Source organism: Castanea sativa, chromosome 7, assembly GCF_040712315.1.
Source record: "Castanea sativa cultivar Marrone di Chiusa Pesio chromosome 7, ASM4071231v1".
NCBI lineage: Eukaryota > Viridiplantae > Streptophyta > Magnoliopsida > Fagales > Fagaceae > Castanea > Castanea sativa.
This window is the reverse complement of record NC_134019.1, coordinates 29,200,383-29,228,067: the sequence shown is the minus strand read 5'-3', so window position 1 is coordinate 29,228,067 and position 27,685 is coordinate 29,200,383. Positions and strand designations below refer to the sequence as shown.

Here is a 27,685-nt window from a genome sequence, read left to right as displayed (position 1 = left end):
CAAAACCCAAGTACGATCGTTTCAATCAAAACCTTCCTTAAAAACCCAAACCCAACACCTCATATCGATCAAAGCCAATCAGAACCCTGCAAACTCAAACCCAAACCCAACAAACATGCCACCACCTCATACTAATTGGAACTCACAAACCCAAAACCAACAATCGTGCCACAACTCATCCCAATCGAAACCTGCAAACCCATACCCACCTGTTCTCATCTCAGTGGCGAATCATGTATGTCTCTACTTTCTCTCTTTTTCTTTGATTCTCCATTTTTCTCTTCTTTTTTTTTTTTTTTTTAATTCCAAGAGCCGCTCCAATGCCGATGCTGAGATTGTGATTTTTGAGTTGGAGAAGAAGGAAGAAGGAAGTAGAGAGTGGGGTATTTGGTTTCAGAGTAGGAATTCGAGATTTACAAACTCGATTTTCAAAAAATCGAGTTGTTAAGACATGATTTACTAGTAAAATCAAGTCTACATGATCAAGATATTAGTTTCTTAAATAGTTTGAAAACTATGTTAACTAACAAAATTGTTTGAAAAATGGTGTTCTTTTGAAAAAAAAATCCACACCTGTTGACAACATAAATATTCCTGTTCCTCGTTATTAGGAGATTGTTATCTTACAAAGCCATCTGCTACTGCTATTTTGAATGAGTTGTAGTTGTTATCCGAAGGATGAATATGAATAGAGCATTGAACGAAATTAAACCCAGATCTTCTTTCATCTTTCTGCTCCTCCCTTCTAGGGAAACAGATATTTTAGCTTAAAATTTATAGAACGTCCTAGTACTGAATGACATCTCCTCTAACTATAAACAAGGGTTAAGGGTGCACTCAGATTCAATTCCTGGGTGCTCGAGTTGAATATACCAATCAAAATAACTATTTATAAAATACTGAAAAACGTAATAAAAGCTGATACCAACTGAATTTGGCCTCATTTAAAGACTTAAAAAAAAAAAAAAAAAAAAGAAAGAAAGAAAGAGAAGGGGGATATCATAACATTTACAATATGTGCACATGTGGAGAGTTTCAAAGAAAAAAAAGAGTACTTCCAGAACTATATATTTACACATTACATGCACTCATTTTAGTAACTACTACTAGACTTTCCCCATGACCTGAAAAACCGAATCATATGGTCATAAACATCTTTCTTTGCATTTACGCTCAAAAGGAAATCTACATGACCATAGTTCTCGAGATAAAGCAACTCTGGCTTGGACTGCAATTCCTTTAGAGTGTGCTGCAGATCCGTAACATCAGCTAAATCATCATTGCCCCCATAAGCTATCCATAGAGGCAATGACTTAGGTATGTGACCAAGATCGAAAATAGGGGGCTTCAACTGACCGTATAGCTTCAGGTTTTTGAACAATCCATAGTCATACTTGGAAAAAGTATCTTTACGAATCACTGCAAGACAAAATGGAGATTATTGTAACAAAACTGCTCAAAAGCATAAAGCATATGATAGATTTGAAAAAGACATTAGTTCCACTTCCAATGAACAAGTACCACAAACAGGTTAAAGAAAAGAAAATATTTATCTTTTTTAATTCTAAAGAAGAGCCCATTGAACTCGCCTCTAGGTGGTTATCTAATTTATAACCATCTTGATTGTAGCTGACAATGAATTCCCCCTTTATGTTCCATCATAATTGGGGGGGGGGGGGGGGGAAGAGGAAGTTGTACACAGGATTTCTATTAATTAAAGACAATCATTTAACACCAAAAGCTTAGTATAAGATTAGAGAAATGCACAAACTACACCCCACTCTGTCAATAAACAACAATATAATTATCATGGAGGTGGTATTCCATTCAACAATAAATTGGAGTATTACCCACCAAAATCCTCCCTCTCCTCCCTCCCCCCCAAAAGAAAAAGTGCAAGAATTGCAAAGAAAATACTACAAAGGTCAAAGGGGGTGCAACGCTGCAACTCCAGTTATGTGCATTATAAACACTTGTTTTCCATCTCAAATTCTTCTATCAAATTCATAGATATTACATACGAGAGCACTGAAAACATATCGAAATTTATATAGTAAATATATAATACCTTTGTTTAGTAATTAGTTCACATATTCTAAAGGCTAAATCTACCAAAATATAGCCATTCATAATATATATGGTTCTTCAAGTGCATTGCAGACTTCACAGGGTCATTAGCGTATAAATTAAACTACAACTTATAGCAGTACAAAGAGCAATGCCATGAGAATATGATAACAAAATCTGAAGCATTCCTAAAATATATCAGCCTCAACACATTTGCAACTATCAAAGTGTAAAACAAGTTTTTAAGAATTACACAAAACATCACACAAACTACTAGAATTTAGTCTAAGAGGATGATAAACTGACTACTACATACTTTGGAAAAGATGACGCAAGTTCTTTGAAGATGATGGGTGTGGTTCATATTCAAGATAGAAACCCACACGCGAGTTATTGAAGCAACAATTCTTCCCTGCAACATTATTGAAACACCTTCAAAAGAAGTTAAATGAAAATACACACATATATCAAGCATTTATAATATAGCAAAAGAGCACCTTCCCCACTTTTGGTTTCATTAAGTTGCTAAATTATTACTTTCAAGGATTGTAAATATGAACCCAAAACCTATATCTATTTCAACCTTGTACTATTAACCATATACACAACTTGATTAAAAAGTATAATAAGAAACAAAAAGTCTGGTCTTCTTTAAAAATTGTACAAAATCATGTACCAAGTAGTCAACTCATTGCAGTAACAATTTTATCAAAAGAATTTGCACATCCAAGAAAATGAGATCCAGAATCCTAAAAGAATAAGGGCATGCAAAGCCTGGCATGTGGGAGTGAGAAAGTGGGGATGTTATTATGCCTACAAAGGTAGGACCTAAGCATTCAATTTTGGGGTTGGCCAATTCACTTTACATGAAGTCCTTCAAACAATATCTCAATGAACTCTAACTCAAATGGCACATCCTTACCTTGTAAAAATAAAGTGGAAAGTGAGATCGAGCGCTCAAGATTCTCCAGGTGTGTGGGTGGGTGCAATTACCAAAAAAAAAAAGGATATTTCAAGGCCCAATATTATTGGACGAATTTAGCTCAGCCTACCCAATTTTATCTTATAAAGTAACTTTGTTAAAGATTAAATTTTAGGCTGATACAGTGTGTATATTAAGATGTCAAGCATGCTTGGGAGGACAGGTACTGTAGCATTACATGGAATTACGCATGGCAGAGGTTTTGGGGTTTTATGAAACATAACAGAGAATTGAAATCCTTTTTCGATTGTATCCGCTAAAAATATATTATGGGTAAATAATGAGAACCTTGTTAAAAATTTGGAACTCCTTAAAATTTCTAAGAACTTATGGATAGATTAAATTAAAAAGAAAAAAAAAAAGAATTATAAGGCAGTCCCTAAAACAAAACAATAAACCCCACTTACCCTAATCCATGTAAGTTCCCCCCCCCCCCCCCCCCCCTTTTTCAGGTTTTCTAGAATCAACCGTAAAGTACTGTAATATTATTATTAAAAAAAATCATTCTCTTCTCCATAAAGACCCAAAACAGCAAAGCCATGCTCAAAACCTGAAGTAGATTGAACCTAAATACCAAAACCAACACTAACATTGATGTCAACACGCCCCATTGCAAAACTTGTCCCAACACTCAATGAATTCATTGTAGCAAGAATAGTTTTATCATTCTCTTCTCCATAAAGACCCAAAACAGCAAAGCCCTACTCAATACCTGAAGTCAATTGAACCTAAATATCAAACCCAACACTAAGTTCAATGTCAACGAGCCCCACTGCAAAACTGGTCCAGACATTAGACTCGATGAATTCATTGTAGCAAGAAGAGTTTTATCATTCTCTATATACTATTCTCTTCTCCATAAAGACACAAAACAGCGAAACCCAACTCAAAACCTGAAGTCATTTGAACCTAAATATCAAACCCAACACTAACTTCGATGTCAACGAGCCCCATTGCAAAACTGGTCCCAACATTAGACTCGTTGAATTCATTGTAGCAAGAAGAGTTTTAGCCTAAAGTCATCCCAGATTTTTCAACTCCATCACTTAGGGAATGGAGCTTGTTCTTAGAGAGAGAGAGAGAGAGAGAGAGAGAGAGAGAGAGCTGGTATTAGTAAAAAGATAAATTCTAAAAGGATGTTATTTTTGTATAAGTGCTACATTTCATGTGTTGAATTTTAACTTGAAACCAGATGTGAAATAACTAAGTTAATGTACATAAGTTATCCCTATAATTTATCAGAAGAGAAATTGATAATTTTGGGTCTATTGATTGATATTGTAAAGAGAGTTGATAACTTGAATTAAATTCTTTATCAGTTAGAATAATATTCAAGTAAGCTTATTCCTCTTAAAAAAAGAAAAAAGTATAAACATATTTTCTATAAACATATTGAAGTTGATAAAATTATTATTTTTGAATAAATAACGAGAAATAAATTAACTACATAATTTACAAAAAAAAAAACTATTTAGAGTGTGCATCAAGTGAGCAAAAATCCTAGCTCCACTATATGGCAGAGACATGACTTCCCAAGCATGCATGAAGACCACACAGAGGATGTTATTTTGAAAGACATGTGGCCTCTTTGCATGGATAGTCGTAGTTAGTTTTTAAAATTTAAATGTGGAACCGCTATCAACCTCTTGTCTATATAAGAGATGGCAATACACAGAAAAGGAGATCCCTCTCGAACAACTAAAAAAATCATGATATAGTCTTATCCTAGTGTTATAGTTTCTCCACCAATGAAAGGTTTAATGCTTGCAATGGCTAGGCAATCACCAAAGGAGTAGTTTATAGCAACGGCTAGTAAAGTTCTTTAGGAATAGCTTTCAAAAGTCAAGCAAAATTCCCTGAAGTTCCAACGAGGGGAGAACCCAATTCTTCCTTTTTCATTTCCATAATTCCATTTCTTTTCAGTTTCCAAACTTGGGTATATATTTGGTAAATAGGAACTAAGCATATTACATAGCACTTTCGCTTAAACAAGAAATTGGAGAAAGAATGGTTCCAACAAACATGTCATAATGAAAGTGTAAACACAGCATATATAGAGCCATGTCCAAACACAAATATGCACACATGCGAGGAGAGAGAGAGAGAGAGAGAGAGAGAGAGAGAGAGTAGAAGAACCTGTTATGGAAGATAGCAAGTCATTGCAGTCTACATGGCCATCACAGATGGAATCCACGAGGTTGATCCCCCAATCACTGAAGATCATGTAGAAGTTCAACAAAACACACTTAATACTAAAGCCTAAGTATAAACAAAAGAAGAATAATAGGATAAAAACAGTTTATAACCTTCTGAAGTTGAGTTCATGAATGCCCATGACGAGAATCATCTATCCAAAACAAATATATCTTGGTTATTTTTAACATCAGAACCATTTCTACCGTATCATCCAATAATGGCAGATAGGGAATACCTGATCAAGATGCATGTTAACCATTCTTAGTACAAACGGAGCACTGACATGTCCCAAGTATGATATTGGACACAAAAGAGCAGCAGCTTCAACCATTTCCACTATATCTGGCTGAGTGAATGCAGCCAAAGACATGATTGTCCCCTGAGCAAAAAGAAATTAAGTATATAAAAACGCAAGTAGCCTAAAGGCAAGAGGAGTATATAGTAAAAGAAGAGGTGTAAGACCTGTGAATGTCCAACAACAAATATTTTGGTATTTGTTATTGAATTTATGTAGCATATCATATCTGCAAGATCATGAAGAGCTAATTCCTGCCAACTCCAATCCCAAAAATCCTGCAAGAAAAACTTAAGTTTAGCCTAGTCACATTACAGATAAGCAAAGCATGTTTTAGATGCCAAAAAAAAAGAGTTTTGAAGAGAATTTTCTATGAAGTTTTCTAAAATCCTTTTTGTCAAGGTTCTAATTTGTTCGTGTTCATTTACATATCAAGGTAAGTTTGTCTGGGGATTGACTGGTATCCTGAGACTGTATTTATGTTGCATGTCAGTCTCACAAGGAATAGTTATACTCAGGCTCTATATGTATTCCTTTCCTAATCCCCTTCATTGTCTCCCCCACCCCTATGAGATTTTCAATACTCAACCCTCACATAGTGATGCAAGAAGAATGGCGCACCTACTGTTTTAGTTTCTCACTAGATTTTTTATACTATTTACAAACAGTTATGATAACTTTGTTCATTCACTAAATGCAAGGAATTAATCAGAGAAGATAATGACTTTTCACATGCAATTTTCATGCACTCCACTATGACTAAAACCGACCAAAATTAAATGGAAAAAGAACTTAATAATAGGAAGAGAGACGAATTGTATAAGCTGCATAAACCTTATCTTTCTCTGATAAAGATACATGCCCATGACTCCAACGTGTTCCACGCACATTTCCTACCCAAACATCGAAACCATGATCTGCAAGGATGAAGCCCAATGATTGTTCTGGCGAATCCAGAAACCATGCATCACCTCCCTGTTTGTATTTAAAATCTAGGAAACAATGAGATCAAGTAAAGCCAGTAAACTAGTTTCTTCTTAACGATAACTACGTAATCCCATCATTGAAAACTTATTCGAAGAATGCTTTTAAAGACACTTCAAGGCAGCACTCTCATGCATGCCTTATGTAACTGTTGTAATCACCAATTGTAGGAAAATTCTAAATCTTTCATTCTTTTCAAAATAAATACAGTTGAATTTTATTGAAAAGCATATATTAAGTCATTGGGAGTGTGAGTGAAATATTTATTGTAAACTGTACTCATGCCTATTTTTGGCGTTTTTTTTTGCCAAATATTTAGTTTTTTACAAAAAAAAAAAAAAAAAACTAAAAAGCTTCCACCCTAAGTTATTTTGTTAAGTAATCCCTTTTGGAAATTGGTTTGCTAAACTCGAGTTCCAAGCAGATAACTGCTGTCTGATTGAAAATACCACGTTAGACAATCCACGTGAGAAGCTAACCTTTTGGAACTCAAGTTAGCTAAACTTGATTTTCACTTGAAACTTGAGTTTAGCAAACTAGAGTTCCAAATATATGCTATAGATTTAACCGAAAGAGAGAGAGAGAGAGAGAGAGTTTACCATGAAGAGTCCATGCTGAAGCAGAACCGGAGGACCCTGTTGTTCGCTTATATTCCCAGTACGAGAAGACACGCGATGAAGGGCCAATAAGTAACCATCCTTTGTTTGAACCTATAATTGAAATAACTAAATGTAAGAAGACTTTTTTGTAAGGGAAATCTTCAAAGCTCACATGGTCACAGGTTGCTCAAATTGGAAAAAACAAAAAAAAAGTTTCTGAAAAGAGAAGATAAGGCTGTGTTTGGTTGGCAGTGAATTGATAGTTGTAAATTGAAAAACTAATTAAGGAGAGAGAGACCGTGTGTTCGGAGCAAGGATAACCGGCGGGGAGAATGAGATGGTTACACAAAGTATCGTTTGGCAATCGAGGGCGGAGACTGGTAGGTGTCGCGGCGAATTGTGCGGCGGCGATTTGGGAGGAGAAGAGACAGAGGAGGAAGCTTCGCACAACCACCACCACTGCCGCCATTGACTTCGCCATTGTCAAAAATTTTGGATAAGGAAAGGGAGTGCCAAAAAAACAAATACAAATACCCAATACAATACGTTTTCGGACACAGAATTTTGCTTAAAGCGATTGCCACTCCAGTGTAGCACACAACACATTACTCTACATGAAGCGCACCGTTTTTACCTTTCGTTGAATGTGAAATAAGGAAGATGGAAAAAAAAAAAGGGGAGAAAATAAGTTTGGAAGGAGAGAAAAGATGGAAATTTTTTTTTTTGGTGGAACCTGAAGGCATTTTCTTCCCTATCCCACCCAAAATTCGTCTCTCCAAATCGAAGACAAAATATTAACGAAAACTCCAGTTCCAATGTAATGACTAAATTGCCCCTAAATTTTGATATTCTGCATCTATCTCACCTACCCCACCCACCTCACCACATGGTCCATATTCTTGTCTTCTTTGCCTTTTTCTTTTGTTAAAATTTAAGCATATAAAATTGAGTGCTCTGTATATCGTTGAGAACTTTTAGATAAAATTTAATGATTTGTTTTTTCATCAATTATAATTTTTTATATTTAGTTTTGTTATTGGATAAACATTGTTGGGATGTTTAACTTATTTTGAAGAAGTGGATTAGTAGAGAGTGTTTTTATTTTGTAAGTAATGTTTTAAGCCTCGTTTGGAAGGAGAGAATAGAATGGAATGGAAAAGAATGGAAATAATAATTTTAGAATATTCTTCCATTTCCTTATTTAAGAGTTTTAATGGAGGGAATGGAAAGTCCATTCCCTTGTTTGAGAGTTTAAGTGAGATGGAATGAAATGGGTAAGAGGGAACACTCATTCTTCTCTATTCCCTTAACATCTTAAATTTTCATTCCCCCAAAATTGGGAGGAATATGAGGGAATAGAATTAGATTTAATGAATTTTTTACTAAAACTCCCAAAATACCCCTATATATTCAACCTTTTATTTTAAAATAAGGGTCTAATAGTAATATTGTCATAAAATAATTTTATTTCATTCCTTCCATGTTACTCCCAAACAAGATTACTTACATTCCATTCATTTTTATTCCTTTCCATTCCTCTATTTTAAAACATTCAATCAAGATTACTCAATTCCATTCCATTCCATTCCATTTTTTTCATTCATTTCCCTTACTTAAATGCATTATATTCCATACCATTTCTTTCCATTCCCTTATAATCATTTCATTTCATTCATTTATGAACTCCCAAACGGAGCCTTAGTGTAAGTTAGACATATATTTTTACCAAACTATCCTTTAGTTTTGTCTCTACTTTAACCTAAGAATGTAGGAGTATTTTGAAAAAAAAAAAAAAAGAAGATCCGGTCGTAAAATTCAACATGATTTAGGTTGAAGTTATGAGCACCCAAAGTAGTTTAAAAAAAAAAAAAAATCTAGAATCCGGTCCAGTTCCTCCAACTTATGTTATGTGAATAAGACAAACCGCACAAACTCTTATATAGTACACAGGTCCTATGTAACTTTAATCAAATGTCAACTATTTTGTATCAAATAATATCAAATTATATCATTCATATCAAAATTCTTTTTTTTTTTTTTCAAAATTCAATAATTAAAATTAACGGTTGGAAAAATAATATGATTTTCACTTTTCATTTTTTCTCTCATTGGTCTCTCTCTCACTAGCTCTCGAACCCAAGTCTTGGTACTCGTTATAAGTATTCAAGCCATTGAGATACTACAAGAGCCGGTACTTTTCATTTATTAGTGGGGTACTTATCCAGACGTAATCTTTTATTTGTTGAACTTTAATACTGCTAACATGCTGTCATTCGATGAATAACTTGGACTAATTTTTAGACAAGTCCTAAAACCGACCAGATTCATTGTACGCAACTGTGTTTTTATAACTATCTTTTTTTTCCCAAATGTCCTCTCTCACTCTATTCTCATTCCTCATCCATCATTTCAACAAACAATCGCAAGACTCACGCCTCTTCTTTTCGACCATTCTTCCACCCACAAAAAAGAAAAACCTCGAATAACACCAAACACTTCAACTTCTCTTTTTTAGACTAAAAAAAAAAAAACCACTACTTTGTTCACCACTGCTCACAATCACAAATCACAATGGCTTTCACAGAGTTCAGGCCTCTGGACGAGAAGTCGCTGATCGAGTACATAAAAACCGTGCCCGCCCTGCACTCTAAGCTCGGGAACAACCTCGACGACATCAAGATTAAGGAGGTCGGAGATGGCAACCTTAATTTCGTCTACATCATCGTTGGCCCTGATGGTTCTTTCGTCATCAAGCAGGTTTTTTTTTTTTTTTTTTTTTTTGGTGTGTGTGTGTACATTTTGTTTTTCATGCTGTGTGTGTTTATAGATTTTCTGGGCATTTTGTATTTTATTGGTTGGGTTAGAGAGCATGAATTAAAGAAAGACAAAAACTTGGAAATGGGTTTGTTAGAATGTACAGTTTTGTGAAGAAGAACCAAAAGAAGCTTTGAACAAAGTGGTTATTATGTGAAAGTAATTTACTTTTGCGAAATGTATTGGATTCCAAAAGTAAAAAAGATGTTTTGTACTGTTGTAATATCTGCAATCTCAGTTGTCACTTAATAATCATCAAAAGGTGTATCAAGCTTGGTTACTTGAAAATCTAGCTAAATTCATGGTGTTTAGTCTGTTAGAAAATAGAATAATGGTTAAATGAATAAAAATTTGCATTTCCTAATAGTTTGAGCTTTTTGGGACAATCGGTATGTATTTCAGCGCTCGGGGTTAGCGATAATTTATCCTATACTTGGAGATGGTCTTTGGTTGTTGTGTCCTCTGTTGTAAATTTTTGTGCTGTGTGATTCTGCAGGCTCTTCCGTACATACGTTGTATAGGGGAATCATGGCCGATGACTAAGGAAAGGGCATATTTTGAGGCGGTGGCACTGAGAGAGCAAGCTCGCTTGAGTCCTGAGCATGTCCCTGAAGTTTATCATTTTGATCGTACTATGTCTTTGATTGGCATGCGTTACTTGGAGCCTCCACATATAATTCTGAGGAAAGGGTTGATTGCCGGAATTGAATACCCCTTGCTGGCAGAACACATTTCAGAATTCATGGCAAGGACACTTTATTTCACATCCCTCCTTCATCGTTCCACAACGGAGCACAAACGTGCTGGTGTGTGATATTTCCTATTGAAGTGTGAGCCTTTTATATTGTAATTTTGTATTATTATTGGCTTCAGCATGTTTTATATAATCTTCTACATTATGAGTCTGTTTTCACTATACATATATATATATATATATAATTTAATGTTACAACACCTGAGTTGCAACACTGTGTTGTAACACCAAAAGGGGAAGATAGTGCAAGCAAGACTATTCTCACCTCAATCAACTCTAAAGCAAACTAATGATTGGAATCAAACCTCCACCAACATACTTAGATGCATCAGCACCTTCAAACATACTATCTTCCCCTTTTGGTGTTACAACACAGTGTTGCAACTCAGGTGTTGTAACATTTAATCAGCTATGGCTAAGCCTGAACATTAGTCTGGAAAATTGACCACAACTTGTTTTGATTTGTTTATTTATGATTTACCTATTTTCCCTTACTATGAATTTATTTTCCACAATTTTTTATGTTTGGTGTTTGATGAGTTTATTCAGAGCATGATCGTCATATATGGTCATTATTGTAGTCTAACTCATGCTTGTTCTATGCAGTTGCCGAATTTTGTGGGAATGTGGAATTATGCAGGCTCACTGAGCAGGTTGTTTTTTCTGACCCTTACAAAGTTTCTGAGTATAACCGTTGGACATCCCCTTTTCTTGATCTTGAAGCTGAGGCTGTTCGAAAGGACAATATTTTGAAGCTTGAGGTTGCAGAATTGAAATCTAAGTACAGTACCTTCATTGTGGTTATTTGCTCTTTATAACATGTGGCAGCAGTTCTATTGTTTGTAGTGTTTTATGATATTAAAGAGTTGCCTTCCCTTTAGGTTCTGTGAGAGAGCCCAGGCTCTTATACATGGAGATCTCCACACTGGTTCTGTAATGGTTACTCGTGAGTCAACTCAAGTTATAGATCCGGAATTTGCATTTTATGGGCCTATGGGTTTTGACGTTGGAGCATTTCTTGGAAACTTGATTTTGGCTTTCTTTGCACAAGATGGACATGCTGATCAAGCGTATGACAGAAAAGTATGTCCTGTTTTATAGTAACTGCCTCTTTGTTTTATTTTTTCTTTTGAAAAGTAATTTTATTGAAAAAATGCATGATCCTCTCTGTCTTTAATTTAATGTTTGTTATTTATACAAATCATTTATTTTCCTGTAAAATAAACAGTGCAGAAGCTAATGCCAGTATCTATCAGACAAAAAAATCTAACGCCAGTAAATAACAAACATGTTACATTCAGATTTTCCACTTGGATTTTCTTTTCTTGCTTGGACTTTGAAACTATGTTGAAATTTCACTAATTTATCTCAAAATATGGGAAAAGAGAAGGATATATGGGAATATGGAAAAAGATTCCCCTTAATAGGGGTGAGCCCCAAAACCACCACCAAAAAGAACAAAAAAGTGTTAGTGCCAAAAAGCCCTTTCCTTTACTACGCATTCTTTTTTTCACCCAAATTATCCATAAGCCATTTTACACAGAAATGGCAGTGTAATGAAGAGTAAAATTTGAAAATGAATTTACACTCAAGCAAGCAAACAAACAGAAGAAAATGTTATTATATGAGAAAACATTGTCCATTGATGATTTTATGTCGAAAGAAATAAAGTCTAGTAGTAGTATGTTAGAGTTTACATGGCCTGGTTTTTTCATTGTCGCAGTGTTAGTATTTGGATATGTTTTGGGGCCATTTGTGGTTGAATACAGTATTTTCATGCTCTTTCTTGTTTCTTTTAAATAATATTATTTACATGCTATGTGTGTGGGTGTATGCTTTTTGTTTGTTATGTACTCAGTTTTAATTGTAGTATGTAATTTAAATTTTTTTCCCTGGATCCGCATGTGCTTTTTAGTGCATGTTACTTCTCCTGCTGGATTACTATCTGAAATTTTGTCTTTCCACAGTAATATTCTTTATTTCTATGCTCTGAAGACCTTACTGCTTCTCTAAATAATTTTATCCTACATATCTTAGGATCTGTTGCAGTTCCATCATTGAATATGCTGCCATTAATTTCTGTTAATTTTGGAGAAAATTGTGTTAGGGTCTTTCATTAACCCTAGAACTGGTTTTATTATACTTGCTTAGATATTAATATGCAAATTACGAGTATTCCCCTCTTAAGTGGCAACAAAAAGAAAAGCAAGAAAGAGTGTGCTTAAACTGTGTCCCAAATTTCTACAACTAGAGTTATGCCAGCATGAAATAATCATGTGAGGTTCATTGATGGATTTGTAAGAAATATGAAAAGATGTTTAATCCGATTATAGTGAAGATAAAGTACTTAAGCTCAAAGTTACTATGGTTTATAGTAAAATATTGTATACAGAACTTGTGATCATGAGTTCATTATGAAGTGCTGGACAGTTGGAAAGAGATGAAGCCTGATTCGTATAATGCTTCTACTCTATTGATATAACATCTTTTTCTTTTGGTGAAGTTCTTTGCTGTTGGTTGTTTTTAAGGAAACTATCTATTACAGTTTCCTTATGTAAAAAGGATGACTTGTAGCCCTGCTTGTAGGTGTTTACTTATTAGTTCTGTATCTCTCTATCTATTCTTAAGGGTCATATCTGATATTTAAAATAATTGTGCAGACATATAAGGCGTGGATTTTGAGGACAATTGAAGAGACTTGGAATCTTTTCCGCAAGAAATTCATTGCACTTTGGGATGAGCACAAGGATGGTTCTGGTGAGGCATATCTTCCTGCAATATATAACAATCCTGAGCTTCAGCTGCTTGTACAAGAGAAATTTATGGACGATCTGTTCCATGACACCCTTGGATTTGGTGCTGCCAAAATGATAAGGTAACAAAACTGACTACAGATTTTTGGCTTTCACTTTATTTTCTGTGTTCTGTGTGTAGAAATTTTCAATGTTGATTCATTTTACTGCTTTTGAAGGATTAACCATATTACTTTCAAATATTAGAGCTTTCTCCATTTTAGAGTTTAACTGATGGGCTATAACTCAAATGGCACTACCTTCTCTCATAATAATGGGATGAAGTGTAAGGTTGCGGGTTCAAGACCCATTGGGTGCAAGTATAGCTTATTATTATTATTATTATTATTATTATTAATTCATTATTATTTTATATTATTATTATTTTTTTTTTTTTTTTTGTTTTTATAAAAATTACTATCCCCAAGGCAGAGGGTTTTGAGCATCTCTAACAGAACCTAATCTCAGAAGCTAACTAACTCATTGATGGAAGATTTCCAAATTTCAAAGAATTAAGAATACATTTTTATTCCATAATTGAAGTTATTTGTTTATAATCATTAATAATCAATAAAGCCTTGTCCACACACTAACAAATCTTTTTTGCATTATGGATTGCTTTGAGTTTGTTGTAAAGCCAATCATGGACGCATTTTTCAGACATGGAAATATGTTACATAGATTAGCTTCTAACAATAAATAGTTATTCGTAATTCACTTTTCTTTCATATTATCTATTGAGTGAAAATATTATCCCTATGTAGTTTCTAGATGGAAGATGGTTAACTAACAGAAAAAAGGCAATGACACTGCATATTTCATATTCTGCTAATGTTCAATTCTTCTAATAATGTGTTGAATTTATCTCCTATAGCTGATTCTTTTTGGGCATCTTCTGAATGACAGGAGAATTGTTGGTGTGGCACATGTTGAGGATTTTGAATCAATCACTGATGCTAGCAGACGAGCAGATTGTGAACTCCGAGCCCTCGAAGTGGCAAAGTTGCTTCTCAAGGAAAGGAGAAAATTCCATGCCATTACTGAAGTTATTTCAGCCATTCAAAAATTCCAGTCATGACTATGTTTTTGGTAAATGATAGTTTGCTTGAATATTGGGGTTTTCCAGACAAGAATTTCCAGATATTTGTAGAATGAACTGTTACTATGTGTATTGTAATGTCAACTTTAACTCAAAGTAATAAGATTTCCTTTTTTGCTGTTATTGTGGTTGCTTCATTGCTGTGAACTGAGATTGCCGAAGGTGCTTGTTTGTTATTACCATGAGATGAGCTCAGTGCATTGGACCGATGGATAAGAGAACTATGATTCTATCATTTAAGTGATGGGTGGGCCTGATAATTAATATTTTGAATGGTTCTTTAAAATGCTTTTTGTAGCACCCAGAGAGCTTTTGTGTTAAATATTTAAATGGCTCTTAAAGGCTTTATACACGATTGATATTTGATTAAATGTGTTGGGGGCTATCATTGTCAGAAGAAATATGCTAGGCCTCAGTTATTGTCTTGGGACCAAACAGGAATATTTTTGTGGATTTTATCCTTGAAGTTACTCCTCAGTGCCGCAGGTATGCGGGATTATGAAGACATTCACATACTTATTAATTATTTCTAGAATGAGCTCCCTGGAAGTTTGAGTAGCATTCCTCCAAACAGAAATGAAAAGATGTTTTGACTTTTGAGTGTCTTCTGTTAAAAAAATTACTGTTCTAAGGAAGAGAGAGAGAGAGAGAGAGAGAGAGGCCGGGTTTGGGGGTGGTTGTATTGAATTTGAGTTCCATGGTTAGAGTTTTTCTAGTGTCGGAAGTTTGGCTTTTGGCTTTTTGTAATTGCTTATGAGATGTTCATTGACTTGGCTTCTGTGTGTGTGTGCATGCTCTTATTATGTTGAAGTAAAACGTATTCACCTCAAAGTTCTCCATTAGGTTTGTATAAGGGTTTTCCAATTTTTATGGCTTGGTAGCTCTTACTTAAGACCCTCATCTACTCAATTTGTTGAAGCTTAATTGTATGGTTTTGCCCTAGCATCAGATTGGTCAGGACAGGTGACACTTGGCCCTGAAATTAACCTTTTAAAGATGGTCAGATGAGAATTATATAGGACCTATTTGGATTTGTAGGGAAATTCAAGACCTTGTCCTTGTGTCAGATATCTTGCACGTGCTTTAAGCTAAATCAGATATCTCCTCTGATGTTAATGATATCCTCGTTAACAAAGCCCTTTAGGTTATTTTGGATATAATGCTGTACATGTTATGTTTTACTTAGAGAACAGAACAAGATGGTAGGTGCTGGACTAGGATGTCTCTGTTATGCAAGTTGCAGCCACTGAAATGAAAAGAAAATGCTTTTCGTGACTTAGCCTTAATGGTCACTCTATAGCTGATCTACTCTCTTAAGTCCTACCTAGCAGCTCAACAAAAAATGTAAAAGATGTGTAGTACCTTCTCTTCTTGGGGTTGAGCTCCACCACAAACTCATTCCTGAAACTGTTACAGCAGTGAGAAACGTGGCTGTTGCCTCTGATCCCAATTATGATATCTGTCATAGACCCAATGTGGTGTTACATACCCTGCCTCGATCCTCACAAAACTTTCAATCTAGCCAGTAATATAGTTTGCGCTAACATGAATTTTGTTGTTGCTAGTTTATGCTACACTGTCCATCTTTACAACAGACAAAAGCTCATTCGCTGCACATTATTTTCTGCTGATATTCTCTGTTGGAAGAGTCTGCAAATGATTTCTGTGGGAGATTTCAGCGGTTGGTTGCTGTATCCAGCTCCAAACTCATTAGCAGTCTCTTCAATCTCATTATAAAAGCGCATCCACCAGGGACTGAACTGAAGCCACCTTTTTGGTCACTACATATTGCACTGCTTCAAATGCTTGCATGGTTGCAAGGACTATCAAAGAAGTCAACAAATACTTAAGCTCAGCCATGGTGCTATTTTTGTGTGACTAAAGGAAGAGTCTGCAATTGAGAGGATCAAGACTCCACTTCTCTTTTTTCTGCTCACGTATGTGGTTTGACCCCCTTTCCCCTATCATCTGCTCCAATATATGGATTGTTTTTTGGACCTGTGTTTTGTAGGTAATCATCAGTGTGGTATAAAGAAAAATTGAATTAAAATTTAAATATATAATCTTGCTGTTTAGTTAATAAAAAAAACTTTTTCAAATGATTCAAATTCAACATGATTTGGCTGAAAGTCTATGAACTTTGGAGTTTTAAGATTTAATCTCACTGTGTAAAACATAAACAGAAGAAAAAAAAAAAAATTTAATCTATCAAATTCTTGTATTTCATATCAAAATTTATGATTTATTGGTGTATATCCAATGGTCCCAGTTTTCAATTTAAGATGAGGAAGAATTTCCTTTTGGGCAGCTATGTCTGTAAGTTCAAACTTCAAAGAACATGCTAAAAACATTTTAACTTTTCTGTAGTTTTCCAAATGGAGAATCCGGTTCCTCCCATCTTCTTTGAGCAAGAAAAACCCGCATAATTTTATGTAGCCAAATATCAATTTTGTCTCTCCTTTGGACTAGTCTTACTCTTACAATCGACCAGATTCAATGTACCCAACTATTTGCTTATTCTCTTTTCTTAATAAAAGTCCTCCCACTACTCTCACCATCCAGGTGGTCCACGGGTTTTCTGGATGTCTTATAAGTATGAGTAGGGAATGGAATGGTGGGATGAGACACCACATTAAAAGAAGTCTTCCTACTCTCATTAGTCTCATCTCACTCTTCATTTGATTCATTTTGCCATTTCCACCAATAGTGATTCAACCTCTACTTTTTTATATCATATTCATTGCTGCTCACAATGGCTTTCACTGAGTTCAGGCCTCTGGATGAGAAGTCCCTGATTGAGTACATAAAGGCCGTGCCCTCTCTCTACTCTAAGCTCGGCAGCGACGTCAAGGTTAAAGAGGTTGGAGATGGCAACCTCAATTTTGTGTACATCGTAGTCAGCCATGCTGGGTCTTTCGTCATCAAGCAGGTTTGTTCCTTTCCAAAACCTTAATAGTCTAGATTTTGTTTGTAATGCTGTGTCTGGGCATATTTGCATTTTAATTTTTATTGGCTGGGGTGTTAGAGAAAATAGGTAGGGGTGGTTGGTTAGATGAGTTTTGAATTTATATGTTTACCCATTTGAATGTATATTAAATATTCATTATTCACCTAAGCTATTTAATTTAATTTAAGCAGGAATCACCTAAAAAAAAAAACAACTATTTATCTATTTATAAGAACCAACACATCCATTTAACCAATTATTATCATTAATTCACGTGCATATATAAACACAATATATATTATATATAAATACAAATATAATTATAATTATTTTAAAACTCCCAAAATTTAAAATGACCAAAATATTTTAGGACTCTAGAAAAGCCAAAATACCCTAAATCACCAAAATACTACTAGAACCTTGAAAATGACCAAAATACCCTTTAAAACTTCGAAATGCCCAAATAATCCAAATATCCCTTAAGACTCCAAAATGACCAAAAATTAAAATACCTCTAAACCTCCAAAATACCCTTGAAATGTCCAAAATGACCCAAATACTCCTAACCGTCCAAAATGACTAAATACCCTTGAACTTCTAAAATGACCAAAATAACTTTGAAATGTCCAAAAAAATAATGCCAATGCCAGGTACACACCATTTTCCATTCCGTACTTAAGTGTTAAATCATGATTGGTGCATAAATTAACATAAAATGCTCAAATTTCTATGATGGAATCTCGTAAAAGTGTTAAAATCCAATCACGAGTTGACAAAAGTAGCATGTAGATTTTGGTAATGTTGGAGGTTATGGAGTATTTGGTTTCATGGGTTTTTGATCACTTTGAAAGGTTAATATTGTTGAGTAAAATATATTTTTTCTAAGTTTTACTAAATGGGCAACTCAATGAATTACCAATTAATACCCATATATATGGAATACCAATTATCTTTATTCGTTTGGATATTTCTAATTGGGTAGGTAATTGTTGATTTATAAGATGCAGTTCACGTGCAAGTTAATGGGTTTGGATCATTTTTGCCACTCCTAACTTTTTTTTAATTAATTTGTTTTTTGAAATGGATTTATTAGCATGTACAATTCAAAGAAGACCCAAACAAACTTTGAACAAAGAGGTTAAGATGTAAAAGTAATTTACTTTCGTGAAACATATGAATTACAAAGAAAGAATAAAGTGTACTCTTAATATGATTGGCTCATCTATTGCAAGCTATATTATGCAACTGAAATTTCAACTTACAATCTCAATTCTCACTTAATAATCATCAAAAGGTGTATCAATCTAGGTTACTTGAACATCAAGCTAAATTCATGGTGTTTAGTTGTTATTATCAAGGTATATACAATTAGAATATATGTTAAATGATTAAAAACTTGAATTCTCTATCTTGAGCTTTTGGGATACTCAGTAATTTATTATGATATTTCTAAGTTTTTGAAATAGCAGTATTTATCATATATTCTCTCCACATGCTTTGGTTCAACTACTTGGAGGTGATCATTTGTGGTTGTGTCTTCTATATTGTAATTTGTTGTGCCATGCGGTTCTGCAGGCTCTTCCATACATGCGTTGTATAGGGGAATCTTGGCCAATGACTAAGGAACGGGCATATTTTGAGGCAGTGGCATTGAGAGAGCTGGGTCGATTGAGTCCTGAGCATGTGCCTGAAGTTTATCATTTTGATCATACTATGTCTTTGATTGGCATGCGTTACTTGGAGCCTCCACATATTATAGTGAGAAAAGGGTTGATTGCTGGAATTGAATACCCCTTGCTGGCAGAACACATGTCAGAATTCATGGCGAGGACACTTTATTTCACATCCCTCCTTTATCGTTCCACCACAGAGCACAAACGTGCAGGTGTGTGAACCTGAATTCATAATTTTGTATTGTTATTGTATATCTGGCATGTATTATATGATCTTCTCCTTTGTGAGTCTTTATTTCACAATATGACCATATCTTTCTAGGCTATATATATAATTGCAACTGACTATGGTTTAAGTTTTGCAAAGTAACTTCCATCTATGTGAATGTTTAACTCTGTTTTTTGAATGCGCCGATGCATCTAAGTAAGTTGGTAGAGGATTGATTCTTATCAATTTAAAATTGATTGGGGTGACAATAGTCTTGCTTGCACTCTCTTCTACATTTTGTGTTGCAACTCAGGTGCTTTGACATTAAATTGTCTAGAGATTAGCTTGAAGATTATTCTGGGAAGATTGATCACAACTTGTTTTGATTTGTTTATTTGTTGTTTGCCTTTTTGCTCTTACTATGAATTACTTTCCTTAAATTTTATGTCTTGGGTTGCGAAGAGCCTTGCAGATCAACAGATACTTCTTAGTGTTTACAATGAAGACATCTAGAGTTTAAATCCCACCTACCCTAACTATAATTATCAAAAAGAGAAAAAAAAATTATGTTTTGGGTTTGATGAGTTTATTCAGAGTGTGATTGTGTTGTAATTAGATGTAAATGGTGTCTCATATTTATATGGTCCTTATTGTAATATGACTCATTCTTGCTTTATGCAGTTGCTGAGTTTTGTGGGAACGTGGAGTTATGCAGGCTCACTGAGCAGGTTGTTTTTTCTGACCCTTACAAGGTTTCTCAGTATAACCATTGGACTTCCCCTTATCTTGATCGTGATGCTGAGGCTCTTCGAGAGGATAATGTTTTGAAGCTTGAAGTTGCTGAGTTGAAATCTAAGTATAGTACCTGCTCACTGTTGTTACTTTCTTTTTGTAACATGTAGCAGTTCTATTGTTTCTAGTGTTATATGAGATATTAAAGAGTTTCTTTTCCTTTAGATTCTGTGAGAGAGCCCAGGCTCTTCTACATGGAGATCTCCACACTAGTTCTGTCATGGTTACTCATGAGTCAACTCAAGTTTTAGATCCGGAATTTGCATTTTACGGGCCTATGGGTTTTGATATTGGAGCATTTCTTGGAAACTTGATTTTGGCTTTCTTTGCACAAAATGGACATGCTGATCAAGTGAATGACAGAAAAGTATGTCCGGTTTCAGTAACTGCCTCTGTCTTTATTTTTTCTTATGAAAAGTAATTTATTTTATTGAAAACAAGTAAGAGCCTATCTGTTTTTAATTTAATGGTTTTTATTTCTAAGAATCATTTCTTTTTCTGTAAAATAAGTGGTGTAGAAGCTAATGCTAGACTGCCAGTAAATAATAAACACGTGACATTCATATTTTACTGATCTTTCCCTTCTTGCTTGGACTTTGAAACTATGTTGAAATTTTCACTAATTTATCTTTGTGGGAAAAGAGTGAAGGATCTATTGAACATGGAAAAAGATGATCCCTTAGTAGGAGAGACCCCTTTCCTTTGCAACAACTTCAACAAAGTGTAGTCCCAAAGGGTCCTTTATTTACTTGGCATAAAATATTTTCTCCCAAATTATCCATAAGCCATTTTAATCCAAAATGGCAGTGCAATAAAGATTACAATTGAAAATTAATTTTCACAATAGCAAACAAACAAACATAGCTTCTTGCCTTCATTATTATTTTGTATAACATTTCCCCCACAAGCCCACGTTGCTATTTATTTCTTGTAATTTTTTTTTCTTCTCAATTGATTAGGTAGTGGATGGACTACCTTCTATCTGACCTGTTTGATGGGTGGGGTGTAACAGTTTTTTCTTTTGGTGAAGTTCTTTGCTTTTGTTTGTTTTTTTAGGAAACTATCTCTTATAGTTTCCTTATGCAGAAAGCATGACTTGTAGCCTTGCGTGGAGGTGTTTACATTATTACTTCTTATTCTTTAGCTATTCTTAAGGGTCATATTTGATATTGGAATTATTGTGCAGACATACAAGGAGTGGATTTTGAGGACAATTGAAGATACTTGGAATCTTTTCAACAAGAAATTCATTGCACTTTGGGATGAGCACAAGGATGGTTCTGGTGAGGCGTATCTTCCTGCAATATATAACAATCCTGAGCTTCAGCAGCTTGTACAAAAGAAATTTATGGAAGATTTGTTCCATGACACACTTGGATTTGGTGCTGCCAAAATGATAAGGTAACAAATCTGATTACAGATTTTTTGGTTTCAATATATTTTCTGTGTTCTGTGTAAATGTTTTCAATATTCATTCCTTACACTGCTTTTGAAAGTTTAACCATATTGCTTTCACTTTTTAGAGCTTACTATCCTTAAGGCAGAGGGTATTGTGCATCTCAAGCAGACCATAACCTCTGAATGCTAATTGATGGAAGATTTTCAAATTTCAAAGAAATTAAGAGAATATTGTTAATCCATAATTGAAGATATTTGATTATAATCATATTCTATAACAATGAATCAAGCCTTGTCCCCATATTTTTTGATCATTTTCTGGAACCATTTCCACCAATACGAAGGCCAACTATCCTTGTCAATAGAAGAATGCGTTTCTTAATAAACCCATGGCACCTGATTTTGTTTCTTTGGTGGCCATATTGAATCAATACTAAACCTTCAGAAAAAATATTGAACTAAGACTCATTAATAAATTTTCACTATGGATATCTGTGTTTGTTGTAAAATGCCAATCATGGACACATTTTCTAAGCTTGGAAAATATGTTAGATGAATTAGCTTCTGACAAGGAGGAGTCATTCGTAATTCACTTTTATTGCATATTATCTATTGAGTGAAGATGTTATCACTAAGTAGTTTCTAGATGTAATATGGTAAATCAACAGAAAAGGGCAATGACACTGTATACTGAGTTCATATATTTCTTATGGGGGATAGTTTTGCTAATGTTCATCCTTTTAGAATCTCTAGTGAAATTCTTTTTCTAATGTGTTGATATTAACTCCTAGTATTGATTCATTTTGGGCATCTTCTGATTGACAGGAGAATTGTTGGCGTTGCACATGTTGAGGATTTTGAATCAATCACTGATGCTAGCAGACGAGCAGATTGTGAACGCCGGGCTCTTGAAGTGGCAAAGTTGCTTCTCAAGGAAAGGAGAAAATTCCATGCCATTACTGAAGTTATTTCAGCCATCAAAAAATCCAGTCATAACTAAGTTATTGGTAAATCATAGTTTGCTTGAATATTGGGGTTTTGCGGACAAGATTTTCCAGATCCTTTGTAAATGAACTGTAACTATGTGTGTTGTAATGTCAACATTAAGACAAAGGAATAAGATTTCCTTTTATTGCTGTTGTTTTGGTTGCTTCAATGCTGTGAACTGCGATGGCAGAAGGTCCTTGCTTGTTATTAATATGATTTTATCATTCTCCACTGCCCATGAAAGTGGTGGGTGGGCCTGATAATCAATATTTTGAATGGTTTTGTTAAAACTTAAAATGCTTTTTTTTAGCAGCCAGAGAACTTTTGTATTAAATGACTGTTAAAGGTATTACCATTGAATGGATCAGCCTCTCATTTTTCTTTATACACAAATTATATTTGCTTAAACCTGTTGGGGGCGCTATAATTGTCAGAAGAAATATGCTAGTCCTCAGTTATTATCTTGGGTTTAACAGGAAACTTGTGGATTTTTGTTTGTCCTTGAGGTGACCATTTATAGTAGTGGATATATATGTGGGATTATGAAGACACTCTCATTCTCATTGCTAGAATGGGCTCCCTGGAATTTCGTGTCTTCTGGGGGGGGGGAGGGGTGCTCATTATATGGAGTTCCACGGTTAGAGTCTTTCAAGTGTTGGAGTATCTCTTTTTGGAAGTTTGGCTTTTGGCATTTTATCTTGACTTATGAGATGTTGATTGACTTCGCTCCCATGTGTGCGTGCATGCTCTTATTATGTGAAGTAAAACTGATTCACCTTAAATTTATCCATTAGGTTTGTATAAAGGTTTCCCAAATTTTGTGGCTTGACTGTATGGTTTTGCCCTAGGATTAGATATAGGTTTGATACTTGACCCTGAAATTAATATTTCAAAGATAGTCAGATGAGAGTTATATAGGACACATTTTGATTTGTTGGGAAATTCAAGACCTTTTCCTTGTGTGAGATCTCTTGCACATGCTTTGCTGATGTCATTGATATCCTAGTCAACAACATATGATGAACTAGTGCTCGATTTTATTTTTCCTTGCGATGGGCTTGGTTTTTGTGTTTATGGCAAGAATGGTTCTAAAGATAATGGCTGTGTTTGGCTGCATGATCCTTTAGGTTATTTGGATATAATGCTTTACATGTTAAGTTAGCATACTGAACCAGATGGTAGGTTTGCTGGACTAGGATGTCTCATTGCAGATATGAAAAATTGAAAATGAAACTAAATTGCTTTTTGTGACTTTAGCTGGAGTAGAAGGAATCCTCTCTATGAATATTTTCCTTCTTTATTCAATCATGATTCATGATTCTCCTCATTTATTCTATAATTTTTTTCAGGGAATTGTAATTCAACATATTAAATGACATGTATTAGCAGATGCATCTCAAGGCTTTGCTTGTGTACTTAGTTTTATCATCACTCCATAGCGGATCCACTCTCTTAAGTCTTACCCAGCAGCTCAACAAAAATGTTTAGACTGTAGAAGCTTCTCATATTTCGGTTGAGTTTCACCACAAAACCATTCCTCAAACTGTTACAGCAGTTGAGAGAGGTGGCTGTATACCTCTGGTCGTTATCATGTCTGTCTCGGACCTGATGTGCTGGCACATACCCTGCCTTCAACCTCACAAAACTTGCAATACCATTACTTGATCCTCAAGGAATCTGCCTGTTCTCTTTATATCACCAGACCTGCCAGCAATGTTGTTAGTTGCTAGCATATGCTACTTTGTCCAAGTTTTCAATAGACAAGCACATTTGCTGCATTCTTTGTTTCTGCTGATGTTCTCAGTTGGAAGTCTGCCAATGATTTCTATGGCAAATTTCAGTGGTCGTTCAGCTCCAATCTCATTAGTAGTCTCTTCAATTTTGTTATTGAAAGGGGGTAAAAATGAATGTGACGGATCTACGTGGCTTGATGTGACGGTACAAGGATGACGGGTTTGTAGTTGACACAGCCAAGGAGCACGGATCCAGAGTGGACGGACGGATACAACGCAGTAGTCATCCTTCCAAGTTTGGTTCCAAGAATCCCTAAATGGGATTTACGCTTTACGATTAAGTCTGATGTAGCTTTGCTTGGTCTCCACGCGAACGTGTATAAGAAGAATTCTTGCGTCACATGTTTATCCTTGGTCAAAGGACTCCTATAAGGAAAAGAACTCCAGAAGGTATGCAAAAGGAAAGAGTTCCAATTCTAGAAGGAAAGGACTTCATGGTCAAGGTATGGATGTTAACCCTACACCACTATAAATACCCCAAAACCCTCACAAATCAAGGTACGCATTATTGACTTAACTCTGGCACTCTAGGGTTGTAAAAAAATTCTAACTTGACCTTCGGAGGGTTTTTGGCCGGCACCACACCGGTGCTCTCTATTAGGTCTTCTCTTTTCGTTTTGTAGGTACTGTTTCGATTTGGGAGTGTATGCAGCTTATTGGTGATTTTTTGGTATCATCAGTTGGCATCGTCTGTGGGAAAAGCGAGTGATCAGCCTTTGCTTTATCCCTGAGACAAAAATTTGCATGATACTCACTCGATCGATGGCAACAACCAACAATCAGGGCAACAAACTGTATGCCACGGCCTTGGACAGGCAAGTCCAAATGCTCATGGCAGCGGTCGAATGCCTAACCAAGTAGAATCATGATTTGGAGGAGCTGTTGCGAAAAAGGAATGCGCACCTTGGCACACAAGAGGAGGACCAGGAAGGAACAAGTGCTGAAAGGAGAAATCAGGAAGGACCCGAAGGTAGCCATGCTCCGAGCAAACCGGAGAGGCAGGACACCAACCGACCATCTTTCTCGGATACTTTCCCTCCTTACATAGCCGCTGAGATGCAGATGATAAGGGAACGGATGGATGTGATGATGAATGCCCTTAAGGGTCGAGTATCTAGCGACCTCGATGACTTGGTTCAGGGAACCGATTCGCCTTTCACAGCGCTTGTTAGTTCATGCCCCATTCCCCCAAAGTTTCGCATACCTTAAGTGGAGAGTTATGACGGGTCTAAGGACCCCTTAGATCACCTAGAATCTTTCAAGACCATGATGCACCTTTAAGGTGTGCCAGATGAGATCATGTGCAGGGCCTTCCTCACTACACTGAAGGGACCTGCAAGGATATGGTACAGCAGACTGACGCCGAATTCAATCAACACTTTCAAGGAGTTAGGTGCTCAATTCATTTTACACTTTATTGGAGGCCACCAATACAAGAAGTCCACAGCCTGTTTGATGAGCATTAGGCAACGGGAAGACGAGACACTAAGGTCGTACATATCCTGCTTCAACAAAGAGGCTCTCTGGATAAACGAGGCGAACGACAAGATACTGGTAGCAGCTTTCACAAATGGGCTGCGGAAGGGTAAATTCTTATTCTCCTTGTATAAGAATGACCCGAAGACAATGTCAGATGTGCTCTACAGGGCAACGAAGTACATGAACGCAGAAGATGATTGCTGGCCTGAGAAGAAAAGCCTAGGAAGAGGGAAAGGCAGGAAGACGCACGATCGGATAGGGGACGGAAGATGGCTAGAACTGGAGAGCGACGGGAGGATCAATGATCCAAACCACCCACGGGAAGATTCACGGACTTCACCCCTCTTACTGCCCTAATTGACCAAGTATTAATGTAGATTAAAGATGAAGGAGCCCTAATGTTTCTTGGCAAGTTGAAGGGAGATCCTAACAAGAGGCCAAGGGACAAATATTGCCGTTTTCATCGCAATCATGGCCACGACACGGCGGATTGTTATGACTTAAAACAACAAATTGAAGCCCTTATTAGGAAATGAAGGTTACAGAGGTTCATAAGGAAGGAAAGAACGGATCAACCCTAGGAACAAACCCCCTGACGGGAAAACGAACGTCCCAGACCACCTGTAGGAGACATTGTAGGGGGCACTACTTTTGCAGGGTCGTCTAAAAAAGCCCGAAAAACATACTTGCGGATAATTCAAAGCATCCAGTTGATGGGTTCCTCACCAAAAATGGCACGACTTGATAACCCTAGCATCGGGTTTTCAGAAGAAGATGCACAACGCCTTCACCACCCACATGACGACACAACTGTCATCAGTATCCGGGCAGGGGGCTACAACATGCATCGAGTTTTGGTTGATAATGGAAGCTCGGCGGATATCCTCTACTACCCCGCGTTCCAGCAAATGGGGATTGGTAGAGAGCAACTGGTCCCAACAAATGTACCACTCGTTGGATTCGAAGGGACAAGGGTCTACCCTTTAGGCGTCGTCACGTTGTTTGTGACGGTCGGAGATTACCCCCTAGCAAATGACCAAGGATGTGGTTTTTCTTGTGGTCAACTACTCATCTGCCTATAACGCCATCCTTGGACGGCCCACTCTCAATGCATGGAAGGCTGTAACCTCGACCTACCATTTAATGGTCAAATTCCTTACCGAATACGGAGTTAGAGAGCTGCGGGGAAATCAGGTGGCCACACGGGAATGCTACATCGCCATGATGGAAATGGATGATAACTTGCAAGCAATGAACATCGAGGAACAGCGAACGGTAGCAGAACCAATGGAAGAGTTAGAAGAAGTACACCTCAATGATTCTAGGCCCGAATGGACCACAAGAATCGGTACCTTGGCCAGCCAAACAGTTTGACAAGCACTTTCAATATTCCTCAAGGACAACCAAGACATTTTTGCATGAAGTCACGAGGACATGCTGGGGATCGACCCGTCTGTCATGGTCCACAGGTTGAACGTATCATCCTTATGCTCTCCTATCCGACAGAAGAAGCGAGTGTTCGCTCCTGAACGAGATCGGGCCATAGCTGAGGAAGTATAGAAGTTACAAGAAGCAGATTTCATACGCGAGGTGTACTACCCGGATTGGTTGGCAAACGTAGTAATGGTCAAAAAGGCCAATGGGAAGTGGAGAATGTGGGTCGACTTCACGGATTTGAATAGGGCCTTCCCTAAGGATAGTTACCCACTCCCACGTATTGATACCTTGGTAGATTCCACCGCAAGACATGAACTCTTGAGCTTCATGGATGCCTTCTCCGGCTACAACCAAATTAAATTGGATGAGATTGATCAAGAGAAAACCTC

The 27,685-nt window shown here is 36.2% G+C and overlaps 4 protein-coding genes across 4 annotated transcripts; 3 read left to right on the top strand and 1 right to left on the bottom strand.

Annotated features, from left to right (window-relative positions):
• Positions 1-978: 978 nt before the first annotated feature.
• On the bottom strand, positions 979-7,907 carry LOC142643608 (triacylglycerol lipase 1). The gene is made up of 9 exons (XM_075818299.1): positions 7,422-7,907; positions 7,124-7,234; positions 6,375-6,515; positions 5,708-5,818; positions 5,481-5,624; positions 5,356-5,396; positions 5,186-5,262; positions 2,384-2,479; positions 979-1,419 (listed from the first exon to the last, which is right to left on the bottom strand). The coding sequence occupies exons 1-9, from the start codon at positions 7,602-7,604 to the stop codon at positions 1,094-1,096; spliced, it is 1,230 nt and encodes a 409-aa protein (XP_075674414.1). The 5' UTR covers positions 7,605-7,907; the 3' UTR covers positions 979-1,093.
• A 1,526-nt stretch (positions 7,908-9,433) lies between these two features.
• LOC142643350 (methylthioribose kinase-like) lies at positions 9,434-14,705 on the top strand. Its single transcript, XM_075817916.1, has 6 exons — positions 9,434-9,880; positions 10,434-10,743; positions 11,298-11,472; positions 11,573-11,774; positions 13,352-13,566; positions 14,390-14,705. The coding sequence occupies exons 1-6, from the start codon at positions 9,695-9,697 to the stop codon at positions 14,559-14,561; spliced, it is 1,260 nt and encodes a 419-aa protein (XP_075674031.1). The 5' UTR covers positions 9,434-9,694; the 3' UTR covers positions 14,562-14,705.
• Positions 14,706-17,142: 2,437 nt separating this feature from the next.
• On the top strand, positions 17,143-22,869 carry LOC142642258 (methylthioribose kinase-like). Its single transcript, XM_075816592.1, has 6 exons — positions 17,143-17,511; positions 19,105-19,414; positions 20,092-20,266; positions 20,368-20,569; positions 21,389-21,603; positions 22,426-22,869. The coding sequence occupies exons 1-6, from the start codon at positions 17,335-17,337 to the stop codon at positions 22,598-22,600; spliced, it is 1,254 nt and encodes a 417-aa protein (XP_075672707.1). The 5' UTR covers positions 17,143-17,334; the 3' UTR covers positions 22,601-22,869.
• Positions 22,870-25,679: 2,810 nt separating this feature from the next.
• On the top strand, positions 25,680-26,216 carry LOC142644281 (uncharacterized). The gene has a single exon (XM_075818927.1). The coding sequence runs from the start codon at positions 25,680-25,682 to the stop codon at positions 26,214-26,216; it is 537 nt and encodes a 178-aa protein (XP_075675042.1).
• The last annotated feature ends 1,469 nt before the right edge of the window (positions 26,217-27,685 follow it).